This window comes from Protopterus annectens, chromosome 4.part0 (genome assembly GCF_019279795.1).
Source record: "Protopterus annectens isolate FY-2018-M chromosome 4.part0, PAN1.0, whole genome shotgun sequence".
Taxonomy (NCBI): Eukaryota; Metazoa; Chordata; order Ceratodontiformes; family Protopteridae; genus Protopterus; species Protopterus annectens.
In genome coordinates, this window is record NC_056733.1 from 1,706,691,074 (window position 1) to 1,706,709,027 (window position 17,954).

Genomic DNA, 17,954 nt, shown 5'->3' on the forward strand with positions numbered 1-17,954 from the left:
TGCAAAAAGAATATATCCAGAAGTTGTAGCATACCCTTTCTGGTTTCACCTCCCCAGTACACAAGAAACTCCTCAATGTTCCATCCAATAAAAGTGATTCAACAGTTGTGCATATAAAAAGACTGCAAAAGCTGCAAAAAAAATAAAAAAGAGAGAGAGAGAGAGAGAGAGAGAGACAGATTCATCCTATAATTTCCACCAGACCAGAGAGAATCCAGAATTTACTCAAGATTCTGTTTACTGTCAAAAAGGTAGGTGTCTGTAGATGAACCTTAGTTTCAGTGTTCTGACCAATTTGGTTCACCAAATGTAATTTTGTACAGTTACACTACAGACCATTCTTCCATTTTTGTAAAAGGATGACTAGATATGCTCTTTAGTCCTTCAGGAGGTATATTACCATATCACCATATTAAATAACCCCCCCCCAAGACGTTTCCTCCACTCTCAGCTACTCGCCAGTCATAACCACTTCAAGGTTTCTTTCTTTGACCTCACTATAGCCTCCAGGGTGCTCACTAAATGTGTGGCAATAACAGCAGCGACCTTGAGACTGCAGGGATTCCAGAGGTGTCCATACCTGGCTGACTGGTTCACTACTGCTGTGACTAGGCATTTGTTACTAAAGTAAGAGACTATGTTCTCCTAACTTATATATACCTAGCAATAATTGTAATTACAGAAAGATCACTATTGACCCTTACTTAAGATTTAGAGTTCATAGGTACAATTTCCAATTACCAAACCTTCATAGCCCCTAGGTTTAAGGCCTTGTGGTGATTACAAGAGTTTCTTTGGTATAGTATCACAGGAGAACTCTTCAATGGCCATTTACATTTCAATGGTAAATACTTTATTAACCTATGGCAGATCCATTTTGGACTTCCAGTCTTTGCAGAAATATATAGCTTGGAAGTTGCACTCCAAAGAGATTCCTCAGGACTGTTCCCTTGTACTCACTGCAGCCAAGATCATGGATATCTGCATATGGTGCGAACGGACATTGTCTGGACTAGACACTCCACAGTTTCCTATAAAAGTCAAATTCCATATCAATGTTCTAATGATGAAAGCAGAGTTTTTAGTATTGCAAACCTTTCAGACTACTCTCCCTTTGGGAACAGCTGCAATTCAATCAGATAATATGTCAGTGGTTAGGTACACCAACAAACAGAAGGGACCAAATTGTAACCCTTTTTGGGGGAGGAATACTCAGATTATGACAATGGGTGCTTTTTCCCAACCAGTTCCTGATAGCAGTGTATATTCTGGGGATCTCAATATCGTGAGAGGCAAATTGAGCAGGTCTATTCCTCTGCCTACAAGTGGCCCCTCATTCCAAATATGATACTGGCCTCTGGTTTCTTCAACCGGAGGCCAGTAATACTGAATAACAAGTGCAGCAACTACCTTGCCTCCCCCAAAGGGAGTCACCAAGGGATACTCCCTTACACCCTTGATCCCCGGAATTTCTACATGCTTCCCTCCTTTTTCCTCTAATTCCAAGATCCTACAGAAAGTGATACAGTTGAGGATCAAAGTAATTATCTTTAGTCCATATTGGTATCAAAAGATTGTTTTTTCCCCTTTTTATCTTGTCCTTATCTGATGTGAAAATCATGGACTCTTGACCCAGCTCCAGACCTTATGTCCTATCCAGAAAGTTTGACTCAACTGAACATTCTGAAATTCAGCTGACAGCTTGATTCCCCCAAGTCCAATCATGGTGAAGCAGACATACCTCTCTTTCTTAGTATGTCATATTCTATTAGCTTCCCACAAGCCATACAGACATTGGCTCTACACTTGCAAAAGGAAGAAATTTCACTCTTTGGACCTTTGAAAAGGACATTGGCTCCATTTCAGTTCCATTCGACAAAATACAAGACCTTTTATTTTCCATTTTCACACAAGAGCTTCCCTTTCATTTATTAAAGTCGAGCTAGAATGGCTCTTTCTAGAGGTTCTCTGTTTTTAAGACCTCCTTATAAGGATCTTACATCACCTTTGAATCTCTGTGTTGGTCTTCCAAACATTTATATGACCACCCTGCCAACCTGTTGCTAACTGTGATTTACAAATCCTTGGTCCTGGAAAAAGTTATTTCTTAGTGGGGAAGGCTTCTGCCAGAGGAATTTTCCAAAAATACAAGCCTTATTATGTAAACCTCCATTCCTCCTTTTCAGAGAGATAAGAGTCTCCCTAAGGATAAACCCTTCCTTTATACCTAAGGTGATGCCACACACCAATATAAATCATTCTATGAATTTGTTTGCTAGTGTTCTTTTCCAGCCTTTCAAACAAAGGTAAATACTGTTTATGTTTATTAGCTGTTCAAAGATAGTTACACTTTTATCTGTATACAACAAGTTTATCTTAGCCAGATGGCTCAAAAATTGTATTTTATTTGGTTCTTAGACTACTCCCTGCTCTTTTATGAATATAATACCAGGGGTACTCTAAGAACCAAGAAAAGAGATTTTGCCAAAAGGGTTGACTATGGTTAGGGATACAGATAATAGGCAAAAGGGGGCTGGAATGTATTGGAGAAATCTGGCAAAGGAGTCAAGTTATTGGGAGCAAATAACTAGAAAGGAAAAGGTAATAGAATGGGAAGCGGCCAAGAATTTATTTTGGATTGCAGGTTAGAGATTGCCTATCAAGGACTGATATCAGAGTATAGGCAAAGAAAAAGAAATAGGGGGCTGCTAAATGAAAGACCAGCAATGGTAGAGTTTTTAATAGAATCTAGAACATAAGCTGCCATTAAAAAAGGAACAATTTGTAAAGCATATAAAATATTGTATGACAATAATAAGAATAAATCAGAGGAGCTTAGAAAGGATTGGGAAGATAGATGGGCCAAGCAATTTACAAAGAGACAATGGAAGCTATATGTATATCTTCCAAATATGCAACAGAGTCTAGAAATTTTAGGATCTTTGTCTGGAAATGTTTGCATAGGTATTTTTATACCCCAAGTAGACTCCAAAGAATTTTTCCTCAGGTGGATAGCAAATGTTGAAGGTGTGATGGGCAAGAAAGAGGAATCTGGGAACATATTTTTTGGAAGTGTGATGAGCTGGTAGAATTTTGGGATTCCATGCAGACTGCACTATTGGAGATGCTGGATGAGCAGATTGGACTGACTGGGGAGATGAGTTTTTTGAGTTATGCTACAGAATCGGAATTGCCTAGACATAGTAAAGCTTTGCTGAGTCTAATTATGGTGGCTGCCAAAACAGCAATTACTAGAAAATGGAAATCAAAGTCTAGACCAACTTTACTAGAAGTAGCAAATATAGTAACAGATAAAACAACTGGACTTGGGAGCTTTAGAAAAGGGAAGGAGCAAACTACATAGGAAAAATGGGAATTGTGGGAACAATATGTGCAGAGCAGGAACAAGGCTGAAGAGGGAGGATTTGAATGAGCTATATAATGCTTAACTGATAATGACTGGATGGTTTATAAGTGATGTATAATGTTTACTACTATAGTTGTTTCGATGGTGTCTGTGATATAAACTGTTTGTAACTAAAATTATAGAATTCTGTATGTTTTTCATTTATATAAATGTAAGATTGCCTTTGTCATATGCGTAAATTTAATAAAGATGTTTGGAAAAAATTGTATTTCATTTGTCTGGCACAGACACAAATTGTTTTGTCTCTTCCTTAAAAAGCTGTTTTTGTGAAAGCTGAGTCTTCTTCCATGTTTTTTATCTTCAACCTCTATGTATGATATATGTGCAGCAGCAATGTGGGTTACTCCATATACCTTCACCACCTGCTTCTAATTGAATTTTGGTCTCCAGGTGAAGAGACCCACATGGTGCAATGTCATTCATAAACACACTCCCATAAATCCTCCCAAGATTAAGAGTAGCTGGGGACTCTGTCCCATCAGAGATTGACAACATCAGATAAAGAAGTTATGTACTTACCATAATGTTCCATCTGTGTTGTCCATCTTCATTTATCCTTGACCTCCTTTCCTCCTTTCCCCAGCCCCAACAGTTGTTTTCCTGTAACAGGCAATATGAATACCTTATTACTGATGATCTATAAAAGGTTTCAGATATGGCTTCTATGAAAGCATTATTTTATGTCATTTCATTTTCTGCAAACTCAATCTGAGGTAACTAGAAGAGAGGCATTGTGGATAGGGCTTAAGCTCGAGAGTTTTTTGGTCATCACAAGCTGTAGTAATGGCCAAGTTAGTTCCGAACACATTAAATTTTATGTAAGATTTGTGGATATCATCTTCCTTTTATGGGAAGGTACACAGTACTCCTTGGTTCAGTTTATTGAATAGTTGGAAAAGACTACTACCTTTTTGAGGTTTACATTGAATTAATAATAATTAATTATTAATAATTCAATAATTATAATATGGAGCATTTCTCCCTGGGCCTCTACTGAAACTTGGCTTTGTTCCAAGTCGTTCTTTTCCCCGTTAAAAATGTTAAATAAATAAAGTAAATAAATAAATAAATGAGTAAATAAATTATTCATTTGGTGCAGTGTACTTTCTAGATGAAACCATCATGAAGAATGATTCTGGGAGTTTTAATACGAAACTTTTCAGAAAATTGTGTTGGAAAAATGGGTTATTATGCTGCCCTAGTATGCACCCCCAGTATTCTTATCCTAATATTTTGAAGGAACCGGCTAAGAGGGTCTCTAGATTGTCAACTGATGATAGTATTTTTGACAATATTTTGACTTTTTCAGCCAGTGATTTTGTTAAGTGTGGGTATTTCTAAACAATGGTCAATGACTCTTTTATAGGCACTAGGGCATTTAGGAAAGGCAGAGCAGCACCATATTTTTCTGTACATTGTAATGGTGTGGTCCGCAGTGATAGGGACTTGATACTTTGAGTTCCAAAGGTCTCTTTTACTTATTTACGCTATGTTACTCAGTTTTGTGATATCATCAGGAAGAATTGGTCTGTACTTCTGACAGATGATAAAGTTAATAAAGTGGTGGGTGATAAACTCAGTTTTACTTTTAGGAATAATCTTTCTTTGAAGAGACTTTTATGCTATGGTTCTTGCAATAAATGTCATATTAATAGGTTGCAGTTTACTGGACTGGGTACATATCCCTGCCATGCATGTAAAGCTTCTGATTTTATATCTGAAATTAAGTGTTTTATACATCCGGTGACAGGAAGTGAGTTTTCTCCTTGGTTTTATGCTGACTGTCAATGTATAAATTTGATCTATTTAGCCACTTGTTGCAGCTGTTCCAGCTTCTATGTGGGTAAGACCACAAGACATCTGAAAGAACTGCTTTTGGAACATGCGGGTGATATTTCCAAGTGCTCTAATACTAATATGCCTGCCCGTCACTCTGCAAGCACAGGGCATAATAGTTTTTTGCTTTAGAGGTTTACAACTTGTGCCACCTGATATTAGGGGTGGGAATATGAACAACAGAGTTAAGAAAGATGAATTAAATGGATTATAGCACTGCAAGCACATAGGGAACCAGGGCTGAATAGTAATGTCCCTTTAAAACCTGATCTTAAGGAGAGGTGGGTATAGTGGTTTTAATTGAATTATTAACTGATTTGTTTTAATATGCTATTTAATGGATGCTTTATCTTCTTTTTGTATGGTCTGATAAAGTGGTAACCCCACAAATGTGCTTACCTATTTTAAATCATACTTTTGTTGACATTTATTAAAATTTGTTGATTTTACTGCCTTGTTGGTCAGTCTTATTTTTCTTTTTTTTGGAATATGGTTTAGTTACCATGGAACCAGCTCTGATGGAGTGGCTACAGGGGGGTGTGATAATTCATTACAGGTACCGTGGAACCTGCTCTGGTTGAGTGGGTACTGGGGACTTGATAATTAGTTACAGTTACCCTGGAACCAGCTCTGGTGGAGTGGGTACAGGGGACCTGATAATTTGTTATAGTCACTCTTGACTTGATAATTAGATATAGTTACCCTGGATCCAGCTCTGCTGTAGTGGGTAATGGGAACCTGTTAATTAGTTACATTTACCCTGGAAGCTGCTCTGGTGGAGTGGGTACTGGGGACCTGTTAATTAGTTACAGTTACCCTGGAACCAGCTCTGGTGGAGTGGGTACTGGGGACCTGATAATTAGTTGCAGAAACCTTAGAACCTGTTCTGGTGGAGTGGGTATTGGGGACATGATACTTAGTTACCCTGACACCAGCTCTGGTGGAATGGGTACAGTGGATCTCATAATTAGTTTCAGTTACCACAGAACCTGCTCTTGTGCAGTGTGTACAGGGGACCTGGTAATTAGTTACAATTACCCGCAACCTACTCTTCTGGAGTGTGTACAGGGGACCTGATAATTAGTTACAGTTACCATGGAGCCAGCTCTGGCGGAGTAGGTACTGGGGACCTGATAATTAGTTACAGTTACCCTTGGACCTGCTCTGGTGGAGTGGGTACAAGGGTGGAGTGGGTACTGGGGACCTGATAATTAGTTGCAGAAACCTTAGAACCTGTTCTGGTGGAGTGGGTATTGGGGACATGATACTTAGTTACCCTGGCACCAGCTCGGGTGGAATGGGTACAGTGGATCTCATAATTAGTTTCAGTTACCACAGAACCTGCTCTTGTGGAGTGTGTACAGGGGACCTGGTAATTAGTTACAATTACCCGCAACCTACTCTTCTGGAGTGTGTACAGGGGACCTGGTAATTAGTTAGAGTTACCATGGAACCTACTCTGGTGGAGTGTGGGATAATTAGTTATAGTTACTCTTGAACTAGCTCTGGTGTAGTGGATAATGGGGACCTATTAATTAGTTGCAGGTACCATGGAATCAGCTCTGGTGGAGTGGGTTCTGGGGACCTGATAATTAGTTGCATTTACCTTAGAACCTGATCTGATGGAGTGGATATTGGGGACATGATAGTTAGTTATAGTTTCCCTGGAACCTGCTCTTGTGGAGTGTGTACATGGAACCTGATAATTACTTACAGTTACCGTGGAAATTGCTCTGGCAGAGTGGGGACTGGGGACCTGATAATTAATGATAGTTACCCTGGAACCAGCTGTGGTGGAGTGGGTACTGGGGATCTGATAATTAGTTGCAGTTAACCTGGAACCAGCTCTGGTGGAGTGGGTACAGGAGACCTGATAATTAGTCAGTTACCCCAGAACCTGTTCTGGTGGTGTGGGTACTGGGGACCTGATAATTACTCAGTTACTCTGTAACCTGCTCTGGTGGACTGTATACTGGGCAGCTGTTAATTAGTACAGTTACCCTGGAGACTGTCAAAAATAAAAGTAGTACAACAGTGATTCCACAGGCTCTGGTACAACAATGCTTTTATTAATTTTCAAAGATAACACTGTTATACTGCGGATTGTCAAGAATAATGCAGTGGTACATCACTGGTTTAGTGACTCTCAAGGAAAGAGAGGTTTATCAGTGGATCTTATGATTAAATTAGAATTCCATGATCCCATGATGGGTCACTTCTCTGTCTTTTCTACGCTATGATAAATGCTCATTTGGTATAAATGCAGATGCATGTCACCTAACCTTTGTCAGATTTGATTCCCTTCATGTTTGTATCCTTATAGAAGTAAGGCAGTAGTCAGGGGACATATGGCACCATAACTTATTATAAGAGATCATTTAACAGACCACCATTATGCAGTGTTAGTTTATAAGAAGAGGAAGAAATCATATATGAGATGCTTTAGTAAGGTGGTGGTCTGACAATGAATTACATGATACTGAAGCTAACATTACATTGGAATTTACAAAGATATTATGGGGTTCATTGATAAAATGCTGCAATTTCTGTACTGAAATAATACAGCATGAGAGCTGGGCCACATGTGGTGAGAATGTTCACACAGCATTGTAGTACAGTTAAACTTCCATCATGCTGATGTTTCCTACTCAGAAACAAAACATTAAAAGTATTGTAATGGCAATACCTTTTAAGATATTGATGGCAGGACATGCTCTAAGCATGGAATACAATAACAAGGGCAAGCAATGACTTTAGATAGAACTTACCTTCCATTTCATATGTCCTTCGGTGTGGATTTACACCAGCCGCCTTGGCTTTTGTATTCTGTTGTGAAAATGTAGGCATTTCCGGCACAATATTAGCAGCTTCACCTTCATGATCATGGAAGATACATTTCTACACAAATGAAATATAAGACAAGCAAATAAATGATTAAAATAGTATCTGGCAATAAACTCAACCAAATTCTTAATGGAACTATTTTATACCATAAGTAAAAATAAAATAAGTAGCTTCAAATAATTAATAGGCCATTTTTCTTAACAGGAGTCTTTTAGTAACTATTACAAAATTATATTATTCATTAATTGAAATAGATAGAGTAAAATATCACATTTAAGGTACTGGGTAGGAAAGTTAGAGATATGCATAAGAATCACATGCATTACACTGCTAGAGAATGTAAATCCATATACCTATGTTCCCAGTTTGCAATGAAACTGAAAAATCACGTTACACTGAGAATAGCTGGCTAAGAAAATAAATGATTGCAAGAATGAATGATTGTAAGGCTCATTATAGATATATATACATATATATATATATATATATATATATATATATATACATATATATATATATATATATATATATATGGGTCTACTTTACATTACCGACACGACACTTCACCGACACACAAAACACCGACCCCAAATAACTGAAACCACACAACACCGACAACTCACAAAACCGAACACAAGTACACCGACACAAACAACGTAAACTACACATCACACACAATGACATATCCACTAACCCTAACCCAAACCCTAACCCTAAGGTCCGACACTACCGCACAGTTACCCTACCCGCACCCTAACCCTAACTCACTTAACCCACCCCTACACCTAAAGACGGTCACTATCGCACACTTAACCTACCTGCACCCTAACCCTAACTCACTTAACCCACCCCTACACCTAAAGACTGTCACTGTCGCACACTTAACCTACCTGCACCCTAACCCTAACTCACTTAACCCACCCTAAAACATAAAGTCTGCCACTATCGCACACTCACCCTACCCGCACTCTAAACCTAACTCACTTAACCCGTCCCTAAACTACAGTCCGTCACTATCACACACTTACCTTACCCGAACCCTAACTCTGACACTACCACACACTCACCTTTCCCACACCCTAACCCAAAATCCCACAATATCGCACACTTACCTGACCGCTCCTAACTCCGTCACTATCGCACACTTACCAAGTCGTGCTCACACGTTACCCTTGTCAGTCTTTTGGCTGTCGGCAAATCACCTTTTCGGTCAACTTACCTGTCGGTCGTTTCATCTCGTTCTTCCGCGTGTCGGTGAAGTGTCATTTCGGTAAAGTAAAGTGGACCCATATAGATATATATATATATATATATATATATATATATATATATATATACTTATTAAGCTATATATTCTTCAGGGAAAAGAGACTATTTTATGAAGGTTAAATGGGGTATTACAAAAAAGGAGCAATAATAGCTTTAGATGTATAAAATATTTAGCACAGCTGTATTTTAACTCTGATGTACTTTTATTTTATGAGCCATCTTGCATACCAAAGTCCTTTTGTTGTTTGCAGTCAGGACTATGTAAGGGTGGATATCTGAAAAAGTCCAAAATGTTTTCTTAGTTTTTCAAAAAATCTAATAAAATCATCTTATCCCAGTGGTTTAGAAAAAAAATATTTGCACTGAATATCAATAATACAGCAAACTGCGGGTGGTGGTGCTGCGGTAGCGTTGTCGCCCCACAGTAAGACATTGTCCTGTTAAATTCTCAGCTAAAAGCGTCTTCTGTGTGGAGACATGCGTGAATGGGCGTACCTTCGTTGAAGGTTGTGCATCAGGGCTCGCAACCTGGTACGTAAAAATCTACTGCCAATCATTAGCGGACCGGAGTTCCGCTGTGGCGACCCCTAACCTGGAAAAGCCGAAAGATACAACAACATCAATAACACAGCAAACATGCTATTTTGGCCTAACTGGAAACTCACCAAAAATAAAAAAAAAAAAGAAAAGTAAAGTTGCCAGTTCAGTAAAAGAAACTCCAGAGACACACTATGACAAATGAAGCCGACCTGGTGAAAATCAGTTTTAATAAAAAAAACACAATAAAATGGCTAGTAGCACTTTTACGCTCCTCAGAACACTTCTTCAGACTTATACCAGTACTCCTATTGTTACATATTCATTTATAGAGCTCTAATCAACTTACACCAATCACAAGCCTCCTTATTATATCCTTACTCAATGTGATAAATCAAGCAACCTCTCCTTAAAAATACTTACAATTCTAATAGATGCAATGCTTCCTCATATGGAAACACATACAACTACATATAAAAATACAAAAAACTACCTATAGAAACACATATAAAAACTCTGTGCATACAATAAAAATACATACAAAGATAAATAAATAAAACACAGCATCTATAATACATAAAAAGTAGACATTTCATAAACTCCATAATTTAATCTAAAACCATATTCATTCTAACTAATACTCATTATATCTATAAGACTTTATTGTCAGATACCTACTAAAAACATCATTCTACTATCACATTTACTGATTAATCATACAAGACTTTATGTTAGTGCATAACAACTTATGTCCTTAATGAATAAATAAATACCGATCTACTACAAAGAGTAACTAATGGGTGAAAAATCTAATAAAATCATCTTATCCCAGTGATTTAGAAAAAAAATATTTGCGCTGAATATCAATAACACAGCAAACATGCTATTTTGGCCTAACTGGAAACTCACCAAAAAGAAAAAAAAAAGAAAAAAAAAAATGAAAATTAAAGTTGCCAATTCCTTTTGCATGTTTCATGCATGTAGTAGTAATAAGTGTAGTAATAAAATTAATCAGGTCCACTCTATGACTACATAACTGTTAAAGTTTCTTTCTTAATACTGGAACAACATTTATACATCCTGTTATTAACAAATTATTTCATATACATACATATGGTAATTGTGATACAAGAAATGTTGTTTATCTGGCCAGATGTCAAACCTGCACAGCGTATTATGTTGGTAAAATTGGTAGGAGACTAAAAGACCTTATTATCTCCAGCACATTCTTGGATCTACCAACATGGCCCCTTGCCTCATGCTTAGAAAATCTAGTACCTACAACCCTCCACTACATCCGCAAATCAGTAACTTGGAAAATAGGATTGTTCACATGATACGGAGCAAAGTGGGGAGGTTTCAAAGCCATTCTAATCTTACACAGGCAGAGAATGCCCTTCTTACTGAGCTATGTTGTGATACATCTGTTCGGGTAATGGAACCCGACAAAGGGGGTGGTACGGTTATTATGGAACAGATGATGTATGAGGCAAAAATGCATGACTTATTAAATGATACGACCAAATACACTATTGTTTCTTTAAATGAGGTACACATGTCATACAAGAAGATTGATATGGTCATTAAGGATCTCCTGGATCAGGAGGTTATTGAGCAGGACCTTTATTCTTTTCTTAACAACCCACATCCCAAAGTTCCTACCATCTTTGGAGTTTCTAAAATCCACAAAAATGTCATGGACCCCCCTTTGAGGCCTATAGTGGCTGCTCAGGGGTCTAAAACCCACAACCTTTCCAAGTTTTTGGATTGGAAATTAAAGCAGCTATGGGGTAAGCAACAACATCTCCTAAAAGATTCATGGGAATTTTTACGTGGGATTACCAGTGATTTGTATAGACCTGATCTACTGTTTGTGACCATAGATGTGGTAGATCTTTTTTCGGTCATCCCCTCTACAATAGGCTTGGCCTGGATGGAAGAGGCCTTGTGGGCATGTACAGGTGTTACCAACAATGATGTGGTGTTAGTTATGCACTTATTGGAACTGGTTCTCAAATATAACTATGTGTATTTTGGTGGGGAATATTTTCAACAGACATCAGGTGTTTCTATGGGGGCCAATTGTGCTCCGACCTATGCAGACATGATTTTGTCTGTATGGGAAAATAAATTTGTTTTACAAAGTGAGTATTCCAAGTTATGGATTCATTACACTCGATTTCTGGATGATATTTGTATTCTCTGGACAGGACCAAAGCAATGTATAGATGAATTTGTCAACTACTTACATTCTACGACTGAATTTTTGAAATTTACGTATCAAATTTCAGTTGATGAGGTTAATTATTTAGATGTAACCCTCTATAAACATATCAACAGTTTTGGGTCCTGTGTATACAGAAAGCCTTCTTTTGCCAACAGCTATTTGCATTATCCTAGCTCCCACCCTAAATTTCAAAAAAGGTCCATCGTCAAGGGACAATTTGTTAGGGTCTCACGTATGACCTCGGATGACCAACATTTCAGTATTGAATGTAATAAACTGAGTTTGTTGTTTGCGGATAGGGGATATCCCATACCTTTAATAAAATCGGTCTGGGAAGAGGTCAGTCAAGCTAGGGGCACTAGATTTTTTCCCATTTTGGGAAGGGGGCCTACTGATACACCTATGGAAAGTTTTCCTTGTACTTCTAATTTTACAAGTTCCAACCTGACATTTGTCACTGCTTTTAGTGAAGATGCAGGACATATTAGGTACATTATTCAGAAAGAAATGGAGACTTTTCAGGATTTTACAGATTTGAACAATCTTAAGGATATGACATGTTATATTGTTTACAAAAGAGGACTTAATATTAAAAACCTTTTGGAACAAAATACTCATGTAAGCACTTCTAACCAACCCAGAAAGGGTACTTTTCGTTGTGGGCATTGCAAACAGTGCAAATATGTTATTAATCAGGAACATCTATATTTGGAAAGTAGGAACAGGAAGATCTACTCACAGAAATACTATAATTGTAATTCTGCAGGCTTAGTCTATTTGGCTGTCTGTAGGTCTTGCCAAGCATTTTACGTAGGCAAGACCGAAAGACAGCTAAAGAGACGTATATATGAACATTATTATGAGATTCAGAAGCAAAGCAGCACCAATGCACTTTACAAGCACACATTGGTGTGCCAATCTGCCTTCTTTATGTTCTATGTGTTGGAATCTATACCAAAAAATTCCAGGGGAGGACATTGGGAAGCCAGGTTATCACATAGGGAGACATGCTGGCAGATATTGTTGGCCTCCAACAAGGCCCCGGGTCTCAATGACCTTATTTCTATTATGCCTTATTTGAAGCTTAGAGCAGAATTATTGTAATTGAATACAGGGAAGTTTCAAATGAATTGGTGTATTTAATACATCTCACTATCGTGTATATAACATTGTGAATGAACAAAATATACATTATACATTATATATATACTTTTAATGTTTAATATATTCTCACTGTGTTTTCATACTTTAATGATTAAACACAATGGAATAATATTTTATTGTGTTTTAAATTGTTTTAAACTATTTAGGGTAAAATTATGTATACACATTTTTAATAATTTTATTAAGATTCAACACAATATATTATGGTTTAATTATTTATGTCTTGGTAGTTTATGAGTTTACATTTATTTCTTTAAGATTTAATAGGTTATTAATCAATTATTCTATTACCTCATTACATGTTGTATATATAATACCAGGATATGTCTGTCTAAATTGTATTCTGAGGAAGTTGCATGGGCAACGAAAACGTGTTTGTTGTGAGACGTTAAAATAAATTTTCTCTGTGCAGTTCGCTTTGGATTTGTGCTGTTTTCAGTGGTTTTCCGTGCCTTATAGTGATCTTGGCATACTCCCCGTGGTTGTTTCCTGCTTGTTTGCTGCTTTTTTTGGAGGTTTGGTTCTTTTTGATGCTTCGTTGCTATTTTGTTTACCTACTAAAAACATCATTCTACTATCACATTTACTGATTAATCATATAAGACTTTATGTCTGTGCATAACAACTTATGTCCTTAATGAATAAATAAATACCAATCTACTACAAAGAGTAACTCATGGGTGAAAAATCTAATAAAATCATCTTATCCCAGTGATTTAGAAAAAAAATATTTGCGTTGAATATCAATAACACAGCAAACATGCTATTTTGGCCTAACTGGAAACTCACCAAAAAGAAAAAAAAAAAAAAAAAAAAAAAAAGAAAATTAAAGTTCCCAATTCTTTTTGCATGTTTGATGCATGTAGTAGTAATAAGTGTAGTAATAAAATTAATCAGGTCCACTCTATGACTACATAACTGTTAAAGTTTCTTTCTTAATACTGGAACAACATTTATACATCCTGTTATTAACAAATTATTTCATATACATACATATGGTAATTGTGATACAAGAAATGTTGTTTATCTGGCCAGATGTCAAACCTGCACAGCGTATTATGTTGGTAAAATTGGTAGTCAAAACGTAAGTCATAACACTGACCCTCATAAAATCGATCCCATTTTTCTCATTCATAGTACTGCACTCTAAAATAACATAACTAATAATATTGCTGTACTAACATTTTCAATGCCTGCACACCCTGGGACTTAAATCACCAACTCCAGGTTCATAGGATCGAGTACATTCCTCTTCATACCATTTTCAACACATAACATCAAATCCCTTTTGCTGTAACCTAAACTGACCAAAAATCTACTCTTGTCACTTTTCTGGCCTTTAATAGATGCTTCTATAAGAATAATTCCTATTTCATAGTAACCACAAGTGCAATTCCTGTACGTTTTCAGCGTTATCTAATCCTTTACACTTATTAAAAAAATAATACACACTATTAACTCAACATGAAGTTTAATTTTGTCTCGATCGTCTATCACTTAGTGTTTGTATTGTTTTCGATGTTAACGAATTTGGCTGATGTAATGAAGAGACCATTATTTTCAGTGTTGAGTGTGCATAACTTCATTGATGTCAAATAGTGAGTTTTGATCTGTTCAGCCATTTAGTTTCATGTTAGGCTAGTCTGCCTGGATACATTCCTTCAGCAGAGCCCGGAAAACTCACTATGGGCAAGAAGACAGTTGTCTAAATGAAAAACCCCTAGTGAATAGTTCTTGTCTCCAGCCAGATCCAAGGTTCTGGATAGTCTAAAAAATGACAACAAGTTCAGCTTACGGGAATCAACTCCAATCTAATAATACTACTCTAGTTGAATTGTCTTCTTCGCAAGGAGTCTGTATTGCTAACAAATTTAGTGTAAGTTGCAGGTTGTGACATGATTTACAGTTAAGTTCAGCTAGGAACATGGAGAATGTGTATGTAAGGATTTGCAATCAGTCAGAGGGAAGACTGTATTTAGGTCAGATTAGGACAGTGCAAGGCCATGTCCGTAGGAAAGCCTCTCACGATATTCGATGATGTAATTTGCGATCCAGGCTTCAGATCCGGAATACGCCGAAAAACGAAAGTCAGATGCAACAATCTCAAGCTGTGTTGGACCAAGGGCTGGGCGAAGGTTGTAGGCAGTACTCAGGAGCAGTAGATGAGTATAGGTCTTGAGGGGCGGATTGGAGCACTGACTCATAATAGTGGTTTTCATTCTTTAAAGTACATGGGTGGGAGGTAGCTCTCTGGGTCAGTATGATGGTGAATGCTCTGGCCTTTTAGTAGTGGAGATGTCAAGTCATCCAGAAGCCCCGTGGCTGGATCGTGATGTTAAGGTGGATTTTTATCAGGGTTGTCGGGCTATGTGATTTGGGATAGGTTTAGCCTAGCGTCACGTTTAGTTCCTAAGTTAGGAGTGACATTCGTGGAGAGCTGCATCTGGCTATCGTGGAGGCTTTAGCACCATGCAGATAATAGGAGGCACCTACCCAATTAGCCAGGTGTTTGCAGGCCACTGGATTTGAGGTATACGAGGGTTCCCAATCTTAGCCTCCTGAAATGTTTCAAATTTAGCAATCATGGGCCCAGCATTTGGTGCAAGTAGGTTGATGATAGGCCATTGGTGCTGGCCCAAAGGGTGCATTCCATTGGAGGAGTTCGTTTTGGGAGGGAGACAATTGGAAAGGCAGTGAGACCAATGGTACACTATCTGGAAGAGGCATGGAGTCACCACTGCATCGAACAATTGGTGGGGACCTAATTGACAGTAGGGCTTGGATGGGCCCAACCGTACCTATTCCAGAGCGGATAGGTCCCAAAGCTTGCTTCCTCTGATAGACCTTCATGGTCCAAAGAACCTGTGGAATGTTGGGGCGGTGCTACTAAGAAAGAACTTGCCCAAGAAATGGACATCTGCCGGAAAAGGGGTCCCGGTTTTGGACCGAGAAAGGGTGTTTGCTTCAGCAACCTTTGCTATAAGGTCGCTGAACTAATGGCACACACTATCAGGCTACAGCGTGACTTAATTAAGGAATATGCTGCAGCCCTCCGAGTCCATCGGTCTCAGACAAAAAGGTTTTTGAGACCCGAATGGCCACTCTAAAGTCCATATCAAACACATCTATGCGGCTTCTTTCTCATGCCATGGAAGGAGCCGTTAGAGCTAGCAGAGCGGGAGTAGTTTTGTGACAGCACTCCTGGCTCTGCCTCTGCGATTTCACGGATCCCTTCAAGGCGTCCTTCGCGAACACCCCTTATGATGGTTCGGCCTTATTTGGCTCATCAGTTCACGACACGCTAGTCCAAAGCGAGAAGGATGGGAAGACACTGTCGGTGTGAGTCCGCTTTAACCCAAATATCCTTCTCCAGGAATCAGAGGGGGCAGAAGAAGCTGTGGTTCTGAAAATCTCTGCAATCCCATCCTGCTGCGGACAACTCATCCTCTAGAGGCAGAGGAGGACAAGGTGGACGCCGGCCCAGAGGCAGAGGGGCCAGAACTCGGGTCTAGAGAACCCTTCTCGGAGGGACCCGCGCAACAGCCCTGAGGGCTTGCCCGACTGTCCCTCTCTGGAGGCTGTTGGGGGGCGACTATCGGAGCACCTATCAAGCTGGGAGTCAATTACAAACGATCAATGGGTGCTCCAGATAATATCCAGAGGTTACACAATTCTGTTCTTGCAACCCCCCCCAAGCCCAAACATCTCCCCGATGTTCCACCCCATCAAAGGGAGTCCGCAACTCAAGAAATTTCAGAGTTGCTAAGAAAAAGAGCCATCCAGCCTGTCCTCCCAGATCAGTCCAGATTGGGTTATTACTCCAGGTTCTTCTTGGTGCCAAAGAAAACAGGGGACCTCAGATCCATTCTAGACCTTTCGTCCCTGAACCTGTTTATACCCAAGGAAAAGTTCCGGATGGTCACTCTCCAATCTATTCTCCCCCTTCTGCAGGAGAATGACTGGATGTGCTCATTGGATCTCAAGGACGCGTACTACCATATACTAATGGACAGACGGTCCAGGAGATTTCTCCGCTTCCGGCTAGGAGCCAGTCATTATCAGTTCAGGGTTCTTCCATTTGGCCTAACCTCAGCCCCCATAGTGTTTACCAAAGTCATGGCAGTGGTAGCAGCCCACCTGAGACTCCAGGGCATTCAGTTGTTCCCTTACCTGGACGACTGGCTCCTCACCGCCCCCAACAAGCATCTTCTGGTTACAGCGAGAGACTATGCCCTATCTCTGTTTGCTCAATTGGGCATTTCAGTCAATTTGAAGAAGTCCTGCCTGTGCCCATCTCAAGCCCTAGATTTCATAGGGGCCAGGTTGGATACTCGAATCTCCAGAGTGGTCCTCACACCAACCAGAATAAACAGTTTGTACCGCCAAGTCTTGGATATTCTTCAGATCCCAACCCCCCCCCAGCAGAATTAGTCCTGAGGGCGTTAGGATCTATGTCGGCGGCAATCGGCCTTTCTCTCCACGCCCGTCTGCGGATGCGTGTATTACAGTGGACTCTCCAGGTCCAATGGTCTCTGTTGACCCATCCTTTGGACATGCCGATTCCCCTGAGCAGGGCATGCAGGGACTCCCTATTTTGGTGGCTACAGGCAGAAGATCTCAAAGAAGGGAGACCCTTTGTGATTCCCCCAG

The 17,954-nt window shown here is 39.2% G+C and overlaps 1 protein-coding gene across 4 annotated transcripts in view; it reads right to left on the bottom strand.

Annotated features, from left to right (window-relative positions):
• RGS14 (regulator of G protein signaling 14) overlaps window positions 1-17,954 on the bottom strand; it is an 854,621-nt gene that overhangs the window by 19,899 nt on the left and 816,768 nt on the right. For all 4 annotated transcript variants that reach the window (XM_044069441.1, XM_044069439.1, XM_044069442.1 and 1 more), the window contains one exon: window positions 8,032-8,161. In XM_044069441.1, coding sequence (XP_043925376.1) covers window positions 8,032-8,161 — 130 coding nt within the window. The remainder of the gene's footprint in view (window positions 1-8,031; window positions 8,162-17,954) is intronic.